This window comes from Amblyomma americanum, chromosome 1, assembly GCF_052857255.1.
Source record: "Amblyomma americanum isolate KBUSLIRL-KWMA chromosome 1, ASM5285725v1, whole genome shotgun sequence".
In the NCBI taxonomy this organism is placed as follows: domain Eukaryota; kingdom Metazoa; phylum Arthropoda; class Arachnida; order Ixodida; family Ixodidae; genus Amblyomma; species Amblyomma americanum.
In genome coordinates, this window is record NC_135497.1 from 238,035,659 (window position 1) to 238,059,234 (window position 23,576).

General features: G+C 52.2%; 1 protein-coding gene across 5 annotated transcripts in view; it reads right to left on the reverse strand.

Moving 5' to 3' along the window:
* LOC144114798 (maternal embryonic leucine zipper kinase-like) overlaps window positions 1–23,576 on the reverse strand; it is a 130,872-nt gene that overhangs the window by 19,456 nt on the left and 87,840 nt on the right. For 4 of the 5 annotated variants that reach the window (XM_077648760.1, XM_077648763.1, XM_077648764.1 and 1 more), the window contains one exon: window positions 21,572–21,678. In XM_077648760.1, the coding sequence (XP_077504886.1) occupies window positions 21,572–21,678 (107 nt within the window). Of the gene's footprint in view, window positions 1–21,571; window positions 21,679–21,831; window positions 21,861–23,576 lie in introns of those variants that run through there. The other variant, XM_077648765.1, reaches the window with a different exon arrangement.

The window sequence follows — 23,576 nt, forward strand, 5'->3', positions numbered from 1 at the left end:
TAAGCGACGTTGTCACAAATACACTGACGGCATCATCGTGCCGCGAACGGCTAAAATGCTGCGCAATAGTTTTGTCAAGGGGGATCTCATTACGGTGAGAACCGAGTGTCTTCCGCTCGGTGCATGAACAAACACCCACGAGCGTAGAACAGCAAGTAAAGGCGGGACAAGCAAGTGCAGAGGAGAGGACGCTGACCTGCTTGTCCCGTCTTTACGCGCTGTTTTATGTTCTTGAGCAAATATGCCCCAAACGCCCCAAGTGGCCAGCACCTTGGAACACCCAAGCGAAAACGAGTTCACACCGATGTTAGAGCCAACGGCACGTCGCAACGAGAGATCACATACAAACGTAAACAATGCGGCGGCAGAGCCTTCGCACTAGTTTTCGCCTGGCACGAAAACCGGCACCATAAACCGGAGCTCATCGTGCTAACGCCATCGCGAGCGGCCGCAACGACACAAGAAGCCTCTCACAACTAACGTACAAAATGGAGAATGCACCCCGGCACACAGAGAAGCGTCATTTCGAGCTCCGGAATCGCACGTGCTGACAATGCGCGTACAGCATACACACGCCCGTAACTGCGCGAACAGCTCGCGCTTCTTCTGTTCGGCTCTCCACGCGCGAAAAAACTGTCGACGCGCCAGATGAGCGTGCATATCTACCAATGGGAGCGCCGGGAGCGGTGCAGCGGAGGGGGAATTCAGGCAGCCCATTGGCAGCCTCCTCGCGCGGCGTCAGCGACAAAGACTCGCGCAAGCTGAACGCGCGAGGAACGGGAAACAACGGGACGATATTGATTACGGGCACCCCCAGCGCACATGCGGTGCACCCGTTCGCCAGTTTTGCTCGACGCGCATCCATAAATCACAACAACGCCGCCGCCCAGACAGAGCAAGCTCTTCGGAGGTGACGAAAGAGAGCGCGCGCGCTTGTAACTGCAAGCGGGGATGGGAGAGGCTAACAACCGCCTCGCGCACCCCTGGCTTCATTTGTGCGCGCGTGCGTGTGTCAACTCTCCACTCCCTCCACTTCGCGCCGCGAAACACGCGCGTGCGCCAGAACAGGTGTCCTTTTCACGGCGATACGTGTGGCGCAAACTTTATGAAGGGCCAAGCAAGAAAAGACGGGACAGGCGGCGTCCCATTTCTATTTTTCGTTCCCTCTGTTCGGTCTTTCAGCATTGCTCGCGCCTATACGCACCACCTTTAACCAAACACAACCAGCCGAACTTTTTGTCTGGCTCCGGGTGCCTCTTGTTTCGCGCATATCACAGGCGCTGGTGCAACCCCAGCCCCGTTCGCCTTCGGCAAGCCCCGCCTTTGATGCAAGCGCCGAGGATTGACGTTACAGCAGAGGTATCAGCCTTGATGTCGTATAGGCGCTCGCTAGCAGTGACAGACGCGGCGACCTTTGAGCGCCTTCAGGGTATATGATCCACGCACGCGTGCGTACCTCGGGTGAGAGTAACGATAAAAATTTAAACAAATTTTTGTGGCGCCGATTTATGTAGGCTGAGGGCCATAAACAACGGCGTTTCGGAAAGCGCTCTGTTTCGACAACCAGAGTCTGTGCAACATCACAGTTATTTGCCGTCCATTCTATTCAATTCCTATCTACCAAGCCGAATGTCTGATACCGGCGATTAACGGAAACGTGGCTCCGTTTTAATTTCGACCACTTAGGGTGGTTTGACCCCCGGGTGGTGCGCACTGACGTCTTATTGGACATGGACTTGTTTTTAAGCTCCGCCTCCATCGAAATGCGGCCGCCACGGTCCCGCGTCCTTGGGCCCAGCAAGCTGAACGCCACAGCCACTAAGCCCCGCGGCAGGTAAAATAGAATCGTCATATTACCCAGGCCTCAGAACTGCGTACCATGCGCCGAGGCCTCAGCGCTTGGGCGATTTCGCATTTGGTGCCACCGAAAAGCGGCAGCCGCGGCCACCTACCGAACGTGCCACTTCGTGCGTACCAGCGCGGATAGCCATGGCCGAACAGCCACCGCTACGGATCGTGAACGTAACGGTACTGCAAGTCTTCCGTGCACCCACATTACAAACGACCACAGCTGTTGGAGGTCCCGACTCATCGTCGGCAGAACACGTGCCCAATTTTTTTCCTGCACTTTCTTTCACGGCGCTAGTAGCTATATCGGCTTCGCTCCTCGGCGCCTATGTTTGCGTTCAACTGTCGTCCGCTTCGTCTCGTCGGGTGGGGCATGCTCGCCCACGATCACGTGACCGCTCCGTGAACACAACCCCTGCCTCGCGACAACTTTGTCTTATCGGGTCGACAGTCAGTATACCGTCGTGCCGAAACCAGAGTGCGAAAACGTTTTGCGGCCCAAGGGGAAAGGGGACCGTTTCAAGAGAGCAACGCCACGCGGAGTGCCGGGCTCGGGACGCAGTGCGATAAAGCGAGAGACGTCGGGACACTAAGGTGCCGGCTTGGACGCAGAGACACGACACTGCAGAAGTGCAGCAGGACCCTAGGCAGTGCGCGCCAGGGAAGCCGAGGTCGCTAGGTTTCGACGACTCTAGGACCACGCGAGTGCAACGCGGGCGTTCGACCGATACCTGAGCGAAAATCCATTCAGGTTTGCGTGTTTGGTGTGCGAGAGAAATGTGGTTTAAGCGTAATCCAGCCAAGAGAGACACTTTCCAATGCTCGCAGTCGCTTTCCCGGGTGCGGACCTGAAAACGCTACCAACACGTGCACCGACCTCGCGTTCAGCAGGCGGTGCAGTGTGAAAACAATTACCAACATCACGACGCATTTCCCAGACCATAGACAAGAAATTTCAACGCAAGAGTGAAGTATGACCACGAAACCCAATCGCAATAAACTGAGGCAGTGCGCAAACCATATAACGCCTTCTCATTTTTTTTTTCAGTCAAACCGCAACCTAAAACTTGGTAAAAAAAAAAAAACAACGCCACTCGATATACAGCCGCGCCCTGAGCATCTGATTCTATGACAGGCATATGGGGGCGATCAGACGTCTCCATTCACCGGTGCCCGCAGTCCCATCAAGTTCACACCTTAGTGTCAGTCTGACCAAAGCGCTGTGCGTCGTGTTCGAGGAAACGTGCCACTCTCCGAAGACAGCTACCGGGTTTTGGGCGGTAGCCAACCCTTCGTTCGGACTGGTTAAACAGGTACCAAGAAAGCATGGCCGCAGCGTAGGGAGTCGAATGTACTTAAGAGAATTCTCTACTATGGAGTAGATTTCAATTAAGCGAGTGACAACTCTTCAGCGGCCACCTGAGCGCATCCACAAGGCTACAAAGGAAAGCTGTAGACAGCTTTCTGAGAAGCTTCGTAGTTGAAGAATAATCCTTCCAGGTCCAGAACTCGGAGCCCATACCACCGCCTGCCCGAGACAGTCGCTCTACCAGGTCAGCTGATCATATGCCGCATCGCTGTGCACAGGCGTATGCTTTTGAGTAATCACTTCTCTAATAGTGCAGCCAGTGTCTTCTACCTTGTTACGAGACTAATTTATTTTCTGCTCAAGAAATGATTTCTCAAAACAAATGTTGGTGCGTATGTGTAGCGCCAACTTTTCGAGCTAACCTGAGCTATTTATGTTAATTGCTGTGGCAGCCGCTAGATGGCACTACATGTAGAAAAATACGTTGTCACTAGTCGTCTGCGCATTCTACTGTAAGTGAATGTGGAGAGATGGACGTCCACCTCGAACAAAGTGTAAACATAAAATTCTGTGTGAAGCTTGGCATGAAAGCCACACAGACGTACACAATGAGCTGCTTCGTGACGCTTACGGCCACGCGACATTATCGCGGGCGCAAGTTTTCGAGTGGCACAAGAGGTTCGTTTCGGGGAGAAGGTCGGTGGAAGACGACACAAGGCAGGGGCGCCCTTCAACCTCACGGAATGAAAACAACGCGGATCGGATCAGGGAAATCGTACAGAAAGACAGCACCATTACAGTCCGCATGCTATCAGATGCTCTGGACATTAGTAAGACCACATGCCACAAAATTTTGCATGAGAACTTGGGGAAACGAAAGCTGAATGCCACGCTTTTTCCGCACTCCCTCACACTGGACCAGAAGGACACGCGGGCATTAGTGAGCGCTGATTTGCTCTCCGAGGCAGAGAAGGATGCTACATTCGTCGACAGCATCATAATTGCTGAAGACGAAACATGGTGTTTTCAATACGATCCTCAAACAAAGAGGCAGAGCGCCGAATGGCGGTCCACAAGCTCTCCGCCGTCGAGAAAGGTGCGGCTACAGAAGAGCAAAACAAAGACGATGCGATAAATTTTTTCGATGCCAGAGGTATCATACACCACTAGTACGTCCCACAAGGGCAGACAGTGAATCAGGAGTTTGATATCCGCGTGCTCCAACACATGCGTGATGCACTGCGACGCCATCGCCCTGACTTATGGGCATCTGGACAATGGAACCTTCTCCACGATAACGCAAGGCCGCGCACTGTTCTCAGCGTGACAAAATTTCTCGCCAAGCACAGCATTACTGTACTTTCCCATCCGCCATTCTCGCCTGACCTCTCCCCATGCGATTTTTTTCCTGTTTCCCCGCGTGAAGAGAGCCCTAAAAGGTCGCTGGATGGGGAGCGTGGAGACTATTCAAGACGCCACGACAAAGGAGCTGACAGCCCTGCCAAAAGAAGCGTTTTCCAACTGTTTCCAAGACCTCAAGAAGCGTTGGAAGCTGTGTATAGACTGCAAGGGAGACTATTTTGAAGGGGTGCTGCACAAATGCAGTCTCGGAACTTTACGGACAAAGATTGTATTCAGACCTTTGCGCGAAGCAATGTATAGTTCCCCGATCCAATAATGTGAATACACTGGATGTTTGAAATTATTCAATGTTGATTTTCCTTTTAAAAGCCGTGAAAGATAAGCTGATGTGTTGTGTGCGTGTAGATCGTACGGCAAGGCGGACATTGTCAACTTGCGAGAGGGCAATAATGGGCTATTTATTAACTAAAATAAGCAACCAACTTTCCTATTCTGAGATATACAGCAAAAGATTGCATTGTGAAATTGAAAGCCGTCAATGTCGAAAGTCAGCCCCCCCCCCCTTTTTTTAAATTTCTGAACCGGAAACCTGGTTCGAGATATCGATCATCAAAAACCCGTCTTTGAACACTCTAAATAGGCGTTCCCACATACATTCATAAAATGACGTGGCTGTACGACGCGGCGTTGTCAAAAGTAACAACGGCCACATCTACGTGATAAAACACGCGAACTGCATAAGTATTTCCTGCATTAAAAATTCAAGGCATACCAATTGGTCAATGTACAGCGTGAGAAAGACGACTTAAGTTTTCATGGAAACACGATGTTGATTCCTTGGTCAATGTACAACCTGAGAAAGACGACATAACGATTTTTCATGAAACACAATGTTGATTCCTTGGTAAATGTACAATGTAAGAAAGACGACCTAACGAGTTTTCATGGAAACACGATGTTGATTCCTTGGTCAATGTACAATGTGAGAAAGAGGACCTAACCAGTTTTCTTGGAAACACGATGTTGATTCCTTGGTCAATGTACAACGTGAGAAAGACGACCTAACGAGTTTTCATGGAAATACGATGCTGATTTCTTGGTCAATGTACAGCGTGAGAAAGACGACTTAACGAGTTTTCATGGAAACACGATGTTGATTCCGTTGTTTTAAAAACTGAGCTCGCCTTCAATGTTGACAGAAATTTACCATGCAATCGTCGGCCCTTAAACCAAAAATTATACAACTGACTAGTTAAACAATTCTCTTATTTGTACTTTATCCCATGAATAATTTGGAACGCTGAGGATGCGCCACACGGTGCGGCTAGGAAGCAAACCGCCTGGCCTCTAAACTTTCGACAAAGGGCGCACGTTAATGACAGGCTGCGCGTGCTCCCGCCAATTTACCGAAAGAAACACCGGGCTCTAACCTCGAAATTCGGTGCAGCACGTGCGCAAGCAACCCGCCCTCTTTAATCAAATGCGCATTACAAGAACACTTACAAACAGCGTGCGCTAAGATGCGGAAGGCCGTCACCATACACAAGAACTGGCACGCATGCTTAAGCTCATCGCCAGTGATCGCGTTTGAGAAAAATCGGACAACTTGACTCCTAGTTCCTGATGCGCGTGCTTATTTTGTTTATTTTTTCGCAGCAATCGGTTTTTATCTTATCTTTACATCAATATTTAGCAGAAAAAAATTTTAAACTCTAAATTACTTCTCGTAGTAAGCTCGTGCCGTCAAAGCTTGAATGTAGACTTGACTAATCTCAAACCACTCTTTCCTCCTTTACCAGAACATGAACGTACCACATACAACAGCTGATATATAATATCCTGGCATTGATTATGAGAGAAGCTCCTCCGTTGGTGCATCAGAACTTGTTCCCTCTGCTGCCCACGCAGAACACAGCAAGCCCACGCTAGTCACAGCGTCCAGACAGTCGTACTGCCATTATTATGCCGTATACGTTCAGGCGAGTCATCGCCACACATACAACAACGACCTCTGTCGCTCGGTTTAAAGAGCAACAAGGGAAGAATTCGGCTCGGCGCGCAACACCGCCAGGTCCTTGCACGGAAGGTCCATGGAAGCAGCGAAAACGGACGCAGGACAAGGCATAGGAGGCCCATACACAACACCGCTGGATGTTGTGCGAGTGCCTGGCACGAACACATATGCAGGTAGGGAAATGTGGGCCCACAGACACTCAAGACAGAGAGACACAATGAGAGAGGGTGAGAAAACCAATTAATACTAGAGATGTGGAACGAATCAGAGCGCACTCAGGCTAAGCGAAGACGGCACACAGGACGCCGCTGTGCTCCCAGCGTGTATCTAGTTATTTATTTCGACCATGTGCCAACTCTAGCAGAACGAACGGCTTGTCTTGACAAGCTACAGTTCGTACAAGGACGCGATGACGTTTTCAAGTGCGGAAACACCAAAAGCTCCTCGTCCTGTCCCTCAGGCAGCCCTCTTCCTCCACGACCTCGACAAGGCGACATCTCTCGTAAACTACGCATGCTGTGAGCGTAAATTGCTTGTAGTCGCCATGGGCAGGAAGGCAGTCAGCTGTCGCCACGAAAGTCTGAGAACTAATGTTCATTAAATATAAGAGAAATCAAGAGAGGGGAAAAATCGACGCAGGAAGCTACTGGTTGCTGGAACAAGCATGAGACTTCAAGTTTGAGAAACCGATTTTTAGAAGTTTTCTCTTGCACCGTTACTTGGTTGGTGTTAAAACACAGAAAAAAAAGAAAACACAACTGGAGCGCACAGAAACAAGCCCAGTGACTGCTCAAACTGTGGAATCCAGTCTTCCTTTCGGAAAACGTCCCGAGGCACCAAGACGGCACGAGCGCGCGCGCGCGGGCGGGCTAACACAGATTTGCACATGTGCTTAAATATTTTGATCCGCACCACTTCCTACTAGATTCCTTGATGCTACATTAGCCGAGCTCGTCCCTTACAAAACAAAATAGAAAATACGAAGTTCCGAGAAGCGACTAAAAGTGTGCCGCTTCCAGAGGCAAACGAATTTACGGAATGATTTGTCAAAAACGAAAGCAGGAGGCAAAACAAAAACTCATAGCGCATGCGCCGGGACAGAGATTAGAAAGGATCCCAGACTGGAGGAAAAAAATATATAGGAGGACCACATACGCGACAGTCGAACAGGAAGCGCCATGGAATCTCGGCGACAACAACCGAACCGACAATTGTCTCGCGAGCAGACCGCGGATCAAAAGCTTCCGACACGCGCATTCCGAAGCAGCTGGCGGGCGCTCCTAAGGACGGGCCCGTGTCTGAGAAGGAAGAGGGAGGGGGGGGGGGGGAACTGTCGCACTCAGGCTTCGAAAACCTCGAGACAACGAGACAGTGGGACGAACGCAATACGTACAGAGGCGCATCGCGAGCCCGCAGTCCTCGCCGCCTCCGGCGACCGCACCGCTAAGACAACGGCGCTCCATTGGCCGCCCCACGAGGTGCCCAATAAAAAACGGTGACTGAAAAGAGAGCGACAGCCAAGGGTGGCAGCGGCGGCTGGGGCGGCACACTGCGCCGCCGAATAATAGGCATTCGGACCGCCAAGACGCACAGGCCCATGCATGCGATGCGGGCGCACACACACGTTCGCCGCCGCACAACTGGTAAGTACCTGGCTGAACGCAATGTCATGTGGGCCGCGCTCTCGAGCCGTGCTCGTACAGCCGTGTTTCCGGTGGCTTCCTCGCTAGGCGAAAAGGAAAAAAAAAAAAGAGGAAGCGATGGTCCTTGTTTGCGTTGCCGCCGGGGCGCCTCGGTCCTCATCTTCGTTTCCCTCCCTGCTGCGCCGCCAAGAGAGGAAAGCCGCGGCGTTCTCGGAGCGGGTACGAAAAACAGAAAAAAAAAACTACCGCCGCGGGCCCCGGGTTTCCTCCGTCCAAGAGAGATGGAGGGGACGCGGCGCCGCAAAAGAAGCCGAGGGACGCGCGCAAGAAAAGAAAAACAAACAAACAAACCGAAAAGGCGGCGCGCGCCCACCCGCGAGCGAGCGCCCGCGCGCGTGCGAGCGCGAGTTCGCGATCATTCGCCGTCGGCGCGCACGAGAAACGACGCGCCGCCGAGAGAAATGACAGTAGTGGCGCGCCGACGGACGAGGGGCTCGTTGCGGCGTCGAGCAGGTCCCCCTCCCATGCAGCTTTCCGCTCCCCGCTCGAGACTTTATTGGGTTGCCTCAGCGACGCGCAGAAAGTGCGTATATAAAAAAAAAAGTGGCCGCGTATCTCTCTCGGTCTCTGAACGTCAGACTCGCTCGGGAACAGCGCTAAACATCGCCCGGCTGCGAGAGAGAGAGAGATTTGAAGGGACTGGACTAGACTGTGACACCTGCGCTCGTTGCACGCCAGAATTCGCAAATTGAAGACCAATGCAGGCTGTTTTGGCGACCACTAAAAATTGTCTACAAATAGTGAGGTTACCAGCGAAAGCAGTCCCTTCGCGACAACGTGGGAGCGAGCCAGAAAATGCGCGATAAGCTGTGCTCAGTAAACGAGTTACCAAAACTGGCTCACTCTTCGTCCGCAAACTAAGGCGGCCAGAAGCAACTGAAAGTTGGAGGATACTCAAGAAGCTACCAGGAATCTACTGGAAACTCTGAAAAAGCTCCCCAGTGTTCTTTCCCCACACTTTTTTTTTGTTGTTGCTAGAATAATCATGCCCAGAAAAGGAGGGTCACCGGTAATCATGCCCCACAGAGACGAGGTAGGCGGGCCTGCCGCATTGTCCTTGTCATTAATTCAGCTGTGAACAGCACTAACAGGCGGCACTGGTTATTTGTATGTCGCAGGGCAAAGCTAAAGGAACAGGATCATGGCTAATTACTTCACAGCGGCTCTAACGCAGGGCACAGAACACTGCGTTTTCATGCGCCAGAAAAGTGGCTCGATTCATTAAGCCGAACTATTTTTGTGCAGGTGTTCTTTCCCGCAGAATTTTCCCAGCAAGGACAATTAAGGAAAGCTTCTTTAACCTGCTCGTTCGGAACCAGTCCAGTAAGATGTGCAGGCACACGCCCCTCTAGAATATAAGTAATACGTGCACGTTGTGTGCCTCACACCGAAGTTGGCCTGTATCGATAGGCTACAGAGTTTTAATGACAAAGAGGCTTCCGGAACTGAAATTAGAGCCTTCATAAGCTGTAAAAGGTGAAAAGAAGAAATGCAGGTATCGCCACCCCCGGCCGCTTTCACGAGTACTAAACTGCGCTGCGTCGACACGGTTCTTTTTCTCACGGTTCCGCGAGGCTAGCTACACCGCCACTCACTTCCAATAGGTTATCACGGAGTCCTTTCCAGCCTTGACGTCACGAGTTTGAACTGAGCGGCGGGGAAAAAAAAAAAAGGTTCCAATTCAGCAGTCAAATGTTAACACACGCTCTTTTTCACCGGTAATCACCGCATTTAGGAGTTCCACGGCTCACCGTTCATTGTTAAAAGAATAAACAAATGGCGGTTTATCTTCGCTAAAAAAAAAAATGAAGGGCGGAAAATCGAAAACCCACCAATAAAAAAACACGCGACGCGCTGCGGTCGTTGGCAGTGCTGGCGTCATGAATGCGGGTTCCCTGCCCTCTAACGAGGCACACCAAGAAGTGTCTCATTCGCGATTCGCTGCCGAATTTTGCCCCAAACCAGAACGTTGTCATGCGACGGAAAACATGACGAGGGCGCGACCTCGCAATGAGTCAGAGCTCCAGAGCAGCAGCAGCGCCCAGCGTGCATGCGCAAGTGTACATGCCACGAGTCTGAGTTGACGGCGGATGAACTCGAGCGATTCTGTGGCGCGTCTTCCTCCTGGACGCACGGGGCGCGGGAAGCGACCGCTAGCTGAGTCAGGGTGCAGGGACCTGCAGCGAAACTTGTAGCTCGCAGCTGATTCCCTCGCACAGCACTCGTTCGGGGTCACGGCTTCAGGAAGAGAGACACATACCGTGAAGCATGACCGTCGTTGCGTGCGCGCACGAGCATACTTGCGTTCTTCGTTGTCACCGACTCCTTCTCATCCATGTGTGTGACAGCCCGAAAGGGTATAGCTATTACTCATTAGCATCTGCCCGAACGCAGTTATACAGCTACAAAGGAGAACTACACAGCTTTCTCAGAAATTCAGAAAGCTGAAGAAAAAGTCGTCCAGGCCCGAGTTTCAATATTACTTGATTGATACCTTATCCACATTGGGGATTCTCGTGAACTCATCAGACCAATATTAGCGAGACATAACAGGACCTAGAAAAGCATAATTCAGCGTCTTCAACTGGTCGCGTTGATGACCTGGGAAAGGTGGAGCGTGCGAGTCAGTCGCCTTTCCGGGGACGACAACAAGATATAGAGCCCCTTTCTTTGTAAGTATGCCGACAACAAGTCATCACATACCCAGAAGTTCAGCATTCCGACTTGATATAAGGCGTTCACAGTTTACGACAGTCGGCATACTGAGATATCAGTAATGGGCCGCTCCTGAGGGTGGCCTCCATTCAAACGCACCTCCGGCGACCCGCATCAGAAGTAAAGGTGCTGGGAAAATAAAATAACTCGTTATCCACTTCGCCGTGACGGGTAACGACCACCAGGTGCCGGTATCGGGAGGTAAAGCCACCACTAGGCGGTACTACATTATTTCGCGCGAGAGAAGGCGCAATAGTCTCGCAGCCAGACATGGCAGTACCGCAGGAGACCACGAAACTATCTTGATGAATACGGTCGCATGGCCTTAGCAGAGCACGTGTGTTGGCTTTGCTGATTATAGGTGTTCGGCGAGTCTGTACGTTATGAACAATGAGTGAAAGCAAGCAAGCAAGAAAAAAGAGAACCAGGCACGACCAAAGAGGGAACAGGACGGGTGGCCGTACTTGTAACAAGAAATACTATCACGAATAAGTAGGACGCCGTGTTTGGCACAGTGCAGTTCCCCGTAATGCAACGACCGAACCGGCAGGAATCCGTGAGAGCAAGAAAGACCAAAGACCGTACAGCCCCACTCGCATGCATCCGCTCATTTCATCCAGAAAGGCCAACAATTACGCGCAAAATCGCCGCGCTGAACAACCATCCTCCAAGACGCCTCCAGCAGTAAGGGGACGACACTGGGCAATGCACAGTAACTGGGGCTTCGCGAGCGTTGCCTGCCTCCGCCGTGCGCCGCGCGATGATCCCCAATTTCGGCCCACGAGTGCCGTTTCCCCGCCGCCGTCCCCCCTTCCAGCGGGAGCAGTCGGCGACAGGGAAAGGGGAACGCCCGTCATCATGCGCACAAAGGTCGCGCACACTGCCAATCACAGCAAAACTGCCCTGGTAGCGCGGGCGATACTCAACACAAACGAGGGCGGGCAAGGTCGGTTGAGTGCAGTCCAGGGACGACGATGGCCGGGGTCCCGCAAGAGGCCCTGATTAGAGGCAGCAACAACCCCCTCGGGGGGCGGCTGAAACGGCGACCCCTTTCCGGCCGGGAACGGCAGGGGAGGCCCATCTGGCCGAGCCGGATAACGCTTACAACACTTCATCTCTCGGCCAGCGGCGGCGGCGGTGGCAGCATAGTAGACAAGACTGGCCATCGCGCGGCGGCCGCTCGCTCCCGCGGGGGCACTTGGGAGGGCCACCGCACGATGCGCGGAAAGCCCATATCGGGAACAACCGAGGAAGAGCCTCGCCACTGCCTTGGGACCCCGGAGCAAGGGCTGCGCTGCGCCCAAGTGTTGTACGCCTCCCGGTTCGTTTGCGGCTCTCGCACGGCCAACGATGCACCACGCGCCCCGCTGCCGGAACAAGTCATGCGGCTAAGCCGCACACGCTTAGCAGAAACAGCGGAAACATCATTCTCGCCAGTTGGCACAGGGCATCCACCGGCTGTCCAACAAGAGTCAGCAAACGGCGAAAGTGGTGTTACCGGACACGAAATGAAATGAGCAACGGCTGACACGGTGAAGAAGAGAACGCCACAGCGTCACTCGGGTTAAATGCATCCGACACGTGCTATAGCGAACAGCTCTGCTCTGCCTCCTCTAGCGTTTGGTTCGCGACGGTGCTTCTCTGTGCTCCAACTTGAAGGAGTAGAGAAACCATAATTTGGTCCTGTATTTTTCCGTTGTAATGATACGAGACCCATTAGTGAACATAAACCGCCACGCAGAATTCGCCCACGTCCAGTAAACAATTTATCACTGAATTTCTTTTCCCACGTGGCTTCGGTTTCAACGATCGAACGGTGGCTATGGCATCAAATATCAAAGCAGGTGACGTGAAACGTACAAAAATAGCGGTATTATAATTGCTACTTCATTCACTGTCCTCCCGGCTCTTGGAGCAGGCTCGCGTAACAGTCGTAATGATTGAAAACGACAAGGCAGCGAATCGTTGCAGTTTTTTTTTATGATTTAGTCACGTGACCTGGACTGAACTTTGACGTCAAAGCTACAGTTCGACTGCGGCAACATGAGAAAAGAAATTCAACTATAAATTATTTACAACGCATAGGCGAATTTCCCATTGTGATCCATGCATACCAATGTCCAACGCAGGGGCGGTTTTATGAGAGTGGTGGCGAGCCGGCGCTTACCCAAGCGAGAAATTTTAGATGGGAAAGCTATGCTGCACCCCATTTTCTTGACGAAAAACAATGTAAACTCAGCAATTTAGGCAAGTAATCAGTTGCAACGTCCGCAATTCTTAATACGCAAGTCAGAATAGTAACGGCGACTCTCGGAGCCCCGGGGCATCAGCTTTCGGCAATTCAAAACAATTTGCAAGGCGCTTTCACGTATGCGTGAGGTCCTTGTACATTATTGACCGTAACTGCGACTAAACAGTGCGCCGGTGTCCAATAAGCGCAGCAGCCCCCAATGACTGCTGCGACCGATGGGCCAATGCATCCAATGTGACCGCCTTCACATATGCGGTCAATTCATTCTTCGTCGCTGAGATACGCTTCAATCCAGCAAGCAGGGCTGCTGAGAGATCCGCGAACGCGATCCCGAACGAATTCCCACAGTCATGCACGATTAGCGGCGACACATCGGAGCTTAATAACGCGTAATTGACTCCGAAAAAAAAAAAAGCTTCTCTGTTATTACGCCGCCCTGCTCGGACCACAAAAGAGGGAGAAAAAATATAGCCCTGACTTAACGCATCAACGTATTCTCGCGATCGCCCTAAAACCTTTTCTTTTTTTCTCGCCTGTTCCCATCGTACATGAACGACAACTCGACCGTAAGTGCCGGACATGAGATACTGGCACAACAGCGACCAAAAAAAATCACGATAAAAAAAAACAGCGAAAGTCATGGTGTGTCACACGCCAGCTTGTTGTTCACGCAGACGCAACAAAAGCGCGCGTCAAACCGACCAACATGCGACACGCCACACCGGCAGGCGACACAGACTTCTGGGCTCCCAAAGAAATATAGGGGACGAGGCGTGTCGCGTCGACAAACACGTAGGCGCGGTTCACACCCACGTATCGGTTGACGCGCGCGCAAAACAAAACCCCCTCCGACGGGCAACCGGAGGCCCGACGCACGCAGCACGATAAAGAAACGAAAGGAGACGAGAAGACGCGTCGGGTAGCCAGCGAAACGGAAAGGACCGGACCCATCGCGGGCGGCGAGCCGTACACAGGCGACCGCAACCGTTCTTTCACAGCCACACTCCGCGACGCGGCCAACACGGCCCACAAAGGGCAGCCGAGAGGCGTCAGTCGGCAGCCCATACGGGGGCGCAATCAAACAAACATTCGGCATCGGTGTGGGCCAGTAAACAACGAATGGACCGCCGGTCACTGCAGCCACGAGTGGAGCGACAGAAAAAAAAAAGGGGGGGGGGGGGGGAAGGTTGACAGGCACGCCGCGCAGACCGCCATCCTCCCCATCCAACTCCACGAGCCGCGCCCGGCGCGAGTCCAGAAAGCGACCGGGATGAATCCGTCTTCCGACGGCGGCCCTCGGAACACTGCAGCGAGGCGAACGCGGCACAACAGCGCGGGGCCGGCTCCCCCGACAGCGGCGATGAAGTCGTCACCCCCGCACCAGCGGCGGCAGCCTTTTGTGGGCCGCGCAGTCACAAAGCAGGCTTCGGAAGTGTCCCTCCCCCGCTTTGCGTCGGTCGGACTCGCGCGGGCATCGCGCTCGTAGTGAACAGGCCGCTTCGCATGCGGAAACACGCGGCCGGATGCACACGCGGCCCGGCCCCGAGACGCGCCGAACACAAGCCGCCACGTGTTGGGGCTGAGAAAAGTCGCGTTCCCCTTCGGGACAACGGACTGACTGCAGGGGCCCGCCGCGAGGGCACCACCCTTAATACGCGCTGTGAGCAGACGTAGCGCTCATCGCACAACGCTAACGCTTTCCAAGACTCCCGGGGTCGCGACGACTGTGCGCAAGACGCTACTCAAAGGAGGCCCGCGCTGTGCCGCGCCAGGTGACCTGAAGGACCCCGAAGGTGCCGTTCAGCTCGCTCGGCCCGTCGCTGTGATTAGCTGCGCCCCAAAGACGCACAGCTGATGCCTCAACGCCGGCGGCCAAATATCCGAACTTAGTCCGCCGACTCGCGTTAAATTTTGGACTGCATATGTTCGCAATGTAAGCATTCTGCGGAATGTACAGGCGCAGAGAAAATTTTATGGACCATCGGCGTCGCGAAATAAACTGATTAAGCTCGGGGCACAAGCGCTAGCCCCGAAATTGGAATGGACGGCCCACACTCGGTTGTGCGGGGACAGTAACGCGCCAGCGAATTATCGGCAGCGCGCCCACGACGAGAGAATATTCAGTTCTATGGAGACACCCGTGGTCTAGAGACGTCTGCACCCTAGTTCATGAGTTTGACAGCATAGCTTGACTGTAGCAGAAGGAAGCAGCAGCACACGAGAACGACCGCGAAAAAGAAACGCTCAAGAAAGTGCTGAAATTTGCAGCAGCGCATCGTTCGACGTTCGCTGACAGCGTGGCTGGCCGTTCATAGCTGTCACTCATAGTTGGCCTCCTCCGCTCACTCGTTTGAGCCCCGCATTTTTGAGAGCCCTGCGTGACAAAGCTGCCCCGTTAAACGCCGCGTGGCAAATGATCAAAGAAATACGCCGCTTGAAAAACTACTTCCAACTAAAATTGGCCCCCAAGCCTGAAGCCAAAATTTTCGCTGAGCGAGACGCTGTGTGGCTGCGCCACGTGACATTCCGGGCGCATTGCTACTCGGAGCACACCAGAATGCCTAACAGGAGAGGTGCCACTACTTACGCCCACTTCGCGTTCCTGAAGGCGCACCGCCACATTAGAACGCGGGCACCTTTTTTTTCGCGGAGTGATCCCTACAGGGGCACTCGTAGTGACCGAAAGAGCCTTTGATGATAGTACTGAAATAACCGGGTAAAATGCTCAGCGCAAAAGCTGAAGCAAGACCATGGATGACAAGATGGGACGCAGTCTTGCGCCTCTTTTGTTTTCGGCGACAAACTTTTATTCACAAAATTTACCCGACTGGCGGAGCTTTCCATTCTTCAGTATTAAACAAAAACTCGGCGGAGGCTTGTGCGACGAGACACGCCCCGCAGAAAGTACTGAAAACCGAAGATGGCACTCTTTTCGCCAACTTTTTCTGCTTGCAAAAAAAGAAAAAAAAAGGGGTTAGGTTTAGTTTAATGTGGGTTTAACGTCCCAAAGCGACTCAGGCTATGAGGGGCGCCGTAGTGAAGGGCTCCAAAAATTTCGACCATCTGGGGTTCTTTAATGTGCTCTGACATCGCACAGTACATGGGCCTCTCGCATTTCGCCTTCATCAAAACGCGACCACCGCGGCCGGGATCGAACCCGCGTCTTTCGGGTCACAGTTGCCGAGCGCCATAACCACTCAGCCACCGCGGCGGCTGCAAAAAAAAAAAAAGGGGGGGGGGAAGGAAGAAGAGGGTAGGAGAGGAGTGCACAAATCTCTGAGCGGTAGTTTTCAGTAGGTTTAAAGGGGCCGAATGTGTGAAACTTGCAGATAAAGCATGGGAAGTCTTTCTGTGCTAGCATTTCAAATGATGACATAATCGACGGATAAACCCGCGTCGGCGTTCGGTCTTCTCTGCAGTGCAGCGCGACAGGCCAAGGCCGCAATGATGACGTCACGTACGGCGGAGCTACATTTCAAGCGAAGAAACGGTTGCTTCAGGAAGAAAAAACAAAGAAACAGCGCCACCGAAGGTGAAGCCCGCGGCAGCATGTGGGCGAAGGCAGCGGACATATGAAATTGCGGCAACAATGACGTCACCGCAAGTTTTTCGCGGAAGTCACCAACGCAGTGAGAAGAGGCCTGAACATCGCCGCGGTTTAAATCGGCGGTTACCACACCATTCCAAATATCAGCGCAAAACTACTTGTCATGCTTGAATAACCTCTCTTAAAAAACCATTCCAGCTTCCGTTCAATGCTTATGAAATTGCAAGACCACTTCGCCAGTAAACGACACACACCGAATAATTATGTTCAACGATGCACAAAGTTGTGTCGTACGCATCGGGCCGGAATTCAACTTCAGAACTGAGACGTCTTGTCCGATGCATTCAGAGGGGTCGCCAAAGGTGGAGTAGGTATTTGACGAAGCAACATGAACAATTAATATCCAGTGTAATAAAGTAAACGTTAATCGTGGTTATTTTGCCATCAAATGCTTCGTCTCCAAACACCACTCTTGCAAAAACATGTAAAGTAAAAGAAAAACGATGCCAACTCATTAAAAATAAATAAACACAACGTCAGCAAAAACGAAATAAATAACCAAGGAGTTCAAGCACAAGCCGTGCAGCCTTGACGGCGCCGCTGTTGCCGCCGAACAAGTGGCTTTTCTTTTTCCTTTGCTAGGAAAGAGAAGTCTGCCAAGTTCAAGTCAGACGTCAGCCTACTACGCGGCTAGCCACGGATGTTTCGCCAAAAAATAGCCGACAACAAAACCAAACAAAAAGAGAGACAATTCTGAAAGCCGGGTCCTTTCCGGTGCCTCGCTTATTATTACGCGTCGAAGTGAAAACGAAGTCGAGGTGTCCTCTGCTCTTTAAATTACGCGAGCGCTTCCGCAGATGAAGCTAGAAGGAAAAGAAAATGAGGGAGGCATTGGACATCCAGGCCACACTTTAGCCGAGCCCTCGCAGGCTTAATGCCAACGCCGAGAGACCCCTCCCCAGTTATTCCCAATAACTCGGCTGCAGGTTCAGCCCCTGCCCAGCGGCCACCAGCGCAAAAGGCGACGCGGGGGAGCGCGTGCGTAGGCTCGTTGGCCGACCCGGCGCTCGGATTGGGTCGATGTGGAACCATTAGGCCGGGGTCCGGCTCGCCGTCCGGCGGCTGTCCCTCCGTTTCCGATGCGTCCATATCCGGACAGCCGTGCTATTTCCGCTTCCGCCTGGGGCCTCCTTCCGCGCAGGAGGAACACTACCACTACCCCTCCTCCATCGGGGCCCCTCTTCTTGGCCAACGAGAACCCACCCCCAACAATCGACCTCGGTGCTGCTGCCCGTCGATCGACTCCGCCACGGCCAACACGCCGACAGCGTCGAGCGTCATACACGAGCTAACGAGGATGTCGATAGAGCGTGCGCGATTTGCTTCTCGCAATGTTTTTTTTTTTTTCAGCCGCCTGAGCGCTCAGCGCTGCATTCCAATGAACAGGCTGTGCGAATCGGAGCTGCGGAGCAAGCCCTTGAAACTTTGCGTCACAATAGCGCGGCCCGTGCGAGAACCAATTTTTCAATACTAACGCTACATGACCAGAGCGGCCCCTGCAGCAGGCCCCTAACTTCGGTCCCTCGATAGACTTAACGCCGATTGGTCTAAGTTGCGGAGACTGTTGCTGCTCCCAGCTGCGGCGAAAAGTGAAGTGGTGAAGTTGCATAGTCTCCGTCGTTAAAAAGCTGTCGCCGTTTCGGAAACCACTTTTGTCAACCAAAAGTGCAAAGCACTTGGAAACAAAATTTTAAGTACCAATAAAATGATTGTCCTGACAAAATACGTCTCGAAATATCATGTTGCTCATCGGCAAAGCTAATCAAGTGTGTGACCATTGCTCTTGATCGCAGCTGCTGCTACGCAACTGCGGTTACATTTAAACTGTTCGGACGTCACACGCGATTGTTAGAGAACTGGCGCGCCTCCGAGATCATCGACACTGTAGCCCCGTCTGCAGTGTCGAAGGTGATGCGGCACGAAATAGGGTCACCTAACCAAGCGCGCGTTTCAGTAGAGACGCTCACCTCGCTATCTACATGGCTGGTCTCAGGACGCTTTGTGGTACAGATAAGCGACACACATCCGCTTCCGCTGTCTCAGCCAAGCGCTGAGAAGTTCGAATATGAGCCCAAGCGGAAAGCGGATGATACATATATAATATACAAAGTAGGGGGTATCTTTTCCGAGGCAATGAAGCGGACAACAGCAGGATCCCGATCTCGCCAAGCCGTTAAGAAAGTGTATGTATACAAGGTGTTCCACGCAACGTGAGATGAGGGTTTTTAACGAATGCGGCAAATACGGCAAGAATGACGCTCAAAATGCGCTGTTGGCACTCGCGCCAGGAGCAAAAAGGTATATTTCTCACTTAATACTCTTCCGAGTGATTAGCAAAAAAAAAAAAAAAAAATTCAGGAGCTAATTTTCGCACCTCTGGCGAAGAGCGAAGTTTCCATTACAAGGTCGTAGGGTGTCAGCGGAAGCTATTAATAGTGTAGATTCCATTGATATATGTTTATCAGTAGGTTTCTCTTCTGCCTTGAAAGAAGCACGCGGAACCCCCCGAGGAGTGCAACGTTACAGACGCACGTGTACTCTAGTAGCAACCACGGCTGTGACAATTTAAACACGCCACGTCTACGACCAGCTTGAGGGCCCACCCTGTTCTCTGAGTTCAAAATAATACGTATCTTCCAGTTTTGCAGTTCGCGTTTCATTTGACGCTGACAAAGCCGGAACTTCTTAAATCTAAGGCTCACGTTGCTTGAGACACATTGTGAGTAAGTTATTTTTCTTCCAAAGCATACCAGTGAAGTCGGCCACTGATAAAAGCGAGCTGGTGACTTCACTGACGTTCAGCAACATTCGCCTCATGCCGAACAGTTTTGCAACAAATGTATTCGCTAATTCATCTTAACAAGGTTGGAAAGGACCACTGATAGTTTCAGTTGCAGATTTACTTACTAGCGCCCACAATAGATACTTTTCGTGCTACAAGAAATCCCAAATGGGGCTAGTGTTTACGGGATATACCGTACATACTTGTGTAAGGGCCGCACATCGCGATTTCGACGGGAGTGCGGCCCTTACACGGGACAGGCATTTTTTCTTTAAAATGTTCAACTACAGCGGAGCCTCAATTGTCCTCATTCCATGCGGCGACACACATTTTTATACCGAATTCGCGCGTCCCCGGGGAATACTTCAAAAATATGCATGGTACAACGCGCGTCCGACGACCGGTGCAAAATACTAAACTGGCAGACGGTACACGCCATCCTCACGCATTAAGATCCCAAGATCCGGCGTTCGACTGACCGTAATGACGGTTCGGCTGACGGTTCCCAACGGCGCTCCACACGTGCGGCCATCGGTGTGAGGCGGGCTTCGCCGCCTTGCGTTGAAACGAAAACTTGAAGCAGCGCGAAGGGGAAAGGCTCGAGGAAAGGACGCATGCGTGGTGCTTACTACCGCCATATCTTATTGCCAGAGGTGCATTATATACAGTGCACACCTGTGTTCCCCCTTTGGCACTTTTTGACACGCATGGACGCGCTTCGGTGTTGCAGGAGTTGACGTGCGCTCGAGTGCACGTCCTAATAAACGCTTATGGGTACACATCGCTGCCTTCACCGACTGTCGTCCATCGCAAGAAACGGCAAAGGAAATTATGCAACCCTACACTGAGCCCGAAGTGTACTGCAGGATGCCCATAGGTGAACGGTCAGGAGGCCGTCGTCGTGTCAAACAACTACTTGGTACCTCCTGAACTTCATGCATCACCAGACCATACCGCAACCACTTCGACCGCTGGGCCGAACACTGCTGACGTTACCTCAATTAAGAGATTTTTGTTTCCTGCAGTATCTTTTCTTTTTGCTGTTATCTTGGCCTGGATTTCTAGGAGCTCCGGCAAGAGGCTCCATTTGGATTGTGGTCGCCGAAAGGGATTCGCTTGATTACCGTATATACTCGCGTAAAGGCCGCATCCCCGACTTGGCAGCCGGTAATTCGAAAAAAAAAAAGGCAGTCAGAAGCTGCTCCATCATCATCATCATCATCAGCCTTACTACACCCACTGCAGGGCAAAGGCCTCTCCCATGTCTCTCCAATTAACCCTATCCTTTGCCAGCTGCATTACCCTTTGCCTGCAAACTTCTTAATCTCATCCGCCCACCTAACCTTCTGCCGCCCCCTGCTACGCTTGCTTTCTCTTGGAATCCACTCCGTTACCCTTAAGGACCAGCGGTTATCTTGCCTTCGCATTACATGCCCTGCCCAAGCCCATTTCTTTCTTTGATTTCGACTAGGATGTCATTAACCCGTGTTTGTTCCCTCACCCACTCTGCCCGCTTCCGATCTCTTAACGTTACACCTATAATTTTTCTTTCCATGGCTCGCTGCGTTGTCCTTAACTTAAGCTGAACTCTTTTCGTTAGCCTCCACGTTGCTCCATTTGTGCATAATCCTGCCCGCGCGACACGTTCCGCTAAGAACTAACAGATGGCGCAAACTGCCAGCGACACACAGGACGACCCCGTTGACGACGCGCAGTTTCGCGCGCGCCAGCCTCCGCCTAGAACCGCGATCACGCTCTCCTGTTGACTCGCCAGACGTGCCGCTCACCCGGTGTCCCTAGGCCCAGAGTTGCCATCGAGGCCGAAAGAGAAGGAGCTTTAACCTAGTCACCGCTTATCATGAAAGGTCTAACCTTGTTACCAGTCTGCCATTACGCAATAACCTCACACTAGAGCGAACACATGACTGATATGCGCAAAGCGTTCGGCAGCGAAGCGAGCGCAAAAGCAGGCCCGCTTACCTCTTCTGCTTGCAGATGATGCCCTTGAGAAAGAGGGCTGTTCGCAGGGAATCGAGAACTTGGTCGGGGGTCAGCACGGCGGGCATGGTGGAGACGTTCTGCATCACCTGAGAAAACAAGAACGTGCAGTGCTGCTTGCAGGCGTTGAGGAAACACCGGCGGATAAAGAGTTGGCCGACAAAACTGGGAAGTGCTAGTTAGTTTGTACAGTAGACTCCCATTAAGACAGATTTGAAGGGACCAGAAAATTTGTTCGTTTTACCAGAAATTCGTCTTAAGAGGAGTGCTCCTGAAAAAAACAAGAAAAAGTTATGTGAGCGTGATAGGAGCGTCCATATATACGTTGCATGAAAATAATGAACAGAAAAACCTCTTAGAGAAAGGATAATTTCAAATAGAACATTGCGCTGAAGAGTGAGGCCATAAAACAAGCTCACGTTATCCTACCTGAAAATGGTATTGCTCTGGCTTTATTTTTAGTGCGCAGGCACTAAGTGCCTCGCTATTCCCCGTCCACGGCTTTGCCCAGCGAAAGGACCCCCGTCAAGCCAATGGCGTTGGCCGATTATCATGACCGTGCTAGTGTGATAAAGCAGACAGTGGTAAATGAAAGGGGATATTCCCCTCCCTCCATGGTACCGGATAGACCCCCTCTCCATTGCGGCACCGTTCTCTGCACTGTCACGCTAGCACGGTCATGAGAATCGCTCGACGCCATTGGCTGGAAGGGGATCCTCTGACGGGGAAAAGCCGCTTCGTTCTTGAGTTGTATCCGACTATAGCTTCATCTGGAGATGAAGCTAAACTAAACTAAAACGCTCTACGGGCTGCGAGTGGGTTTCGAACCCGGGGCGGCGCGAACAGATCCGCTTTGATGGCCACCGCATTAGACCACTGCAGCATCGCCGCGATGCGAGTCGGACATGCTACCTCTTTCCCCACACCCACCCGAGAGAGCTGGGAGGCTGCCCTGCTCGGCTGCTCTACGTTAAGACAGCCAAAGAGCCCTCGCCGCTAGGGCCCGAGCTGCTGCGGAAGCCACAAGGGTCCCGGATTAGGGACCTCCCACAGAATTTGTAAGGGGCAGACCCTTAAGGCCAGTCCCCGCTCTCTCCTTGAATAAATGCTTTCCACCACCACTGCAGCCGAACAACCCGCGAGCAAAACTGAGTCTCTCGCGCTGTGCTTTGCATGTCGCCGTCTTCGTCAACTTCATCCGCGCGCAATGGATCCAAATACCGATACCGAAGTGAAAAACGAAGTGCTTGCGCACTGAATGCGCATTTCGATTCAGTGCCTCGCTAGCGAAAAAGCCGTCTTATTTGGGGGTTAACAAACTAACAGAAGAGTCACCCGCCACGGTTGAAGGGTGGCGAAATACGAGAGGGAAATCTCCCATTTCGTCTTGTAGGGGAGAGGTGGGAGAGAGAGAGAAAAGACTGAGACACAACGGGAGACCCGGATATAACGAAATACCTGGATATAACGAAAGCCTTTGTTGTGGTCCTCACTACTGCTTAAGCGGATTCGAAAGGGGCGCGTGCTTTCGCATTTCCTCCGTATAAATAAAATTGACCCCCCACCCCCCCCATATTTTAGCCCTTGGCAGCACAATTACAAAGGTTTTCGAAGATGCACAAAGTTAAGCAAAGCGACTGTGCTAGAGCACTTACGCCGCACTTAGTTTGACGAAGTAAATCGGGGGTTAATTTTTGTTGTTTCATCCTATCTTTTTTCTCACTGTATTACACAACGGCTGCTATTTTTGTGCGTTTTGTTTCTTCTTATTTCTGCTTTCCATCCTGCTCCGTGCGCTTCGAAGATGCCCAGCAGGGTAGTTGGTGCGTCTCTCTCCATCTCTGCGCCGCGATAGCACGTGTTGCGAGACCGCGTGTGTTCAAGATGCGGAAGCGGAGTTTTTGAGCCCGAAGTCAACAAGCGGGTGCACTTCGTGCATATGCGCCTTTTAGTCAGAGAGAGGCAGCCCGTGAATCGCGCGCGATGC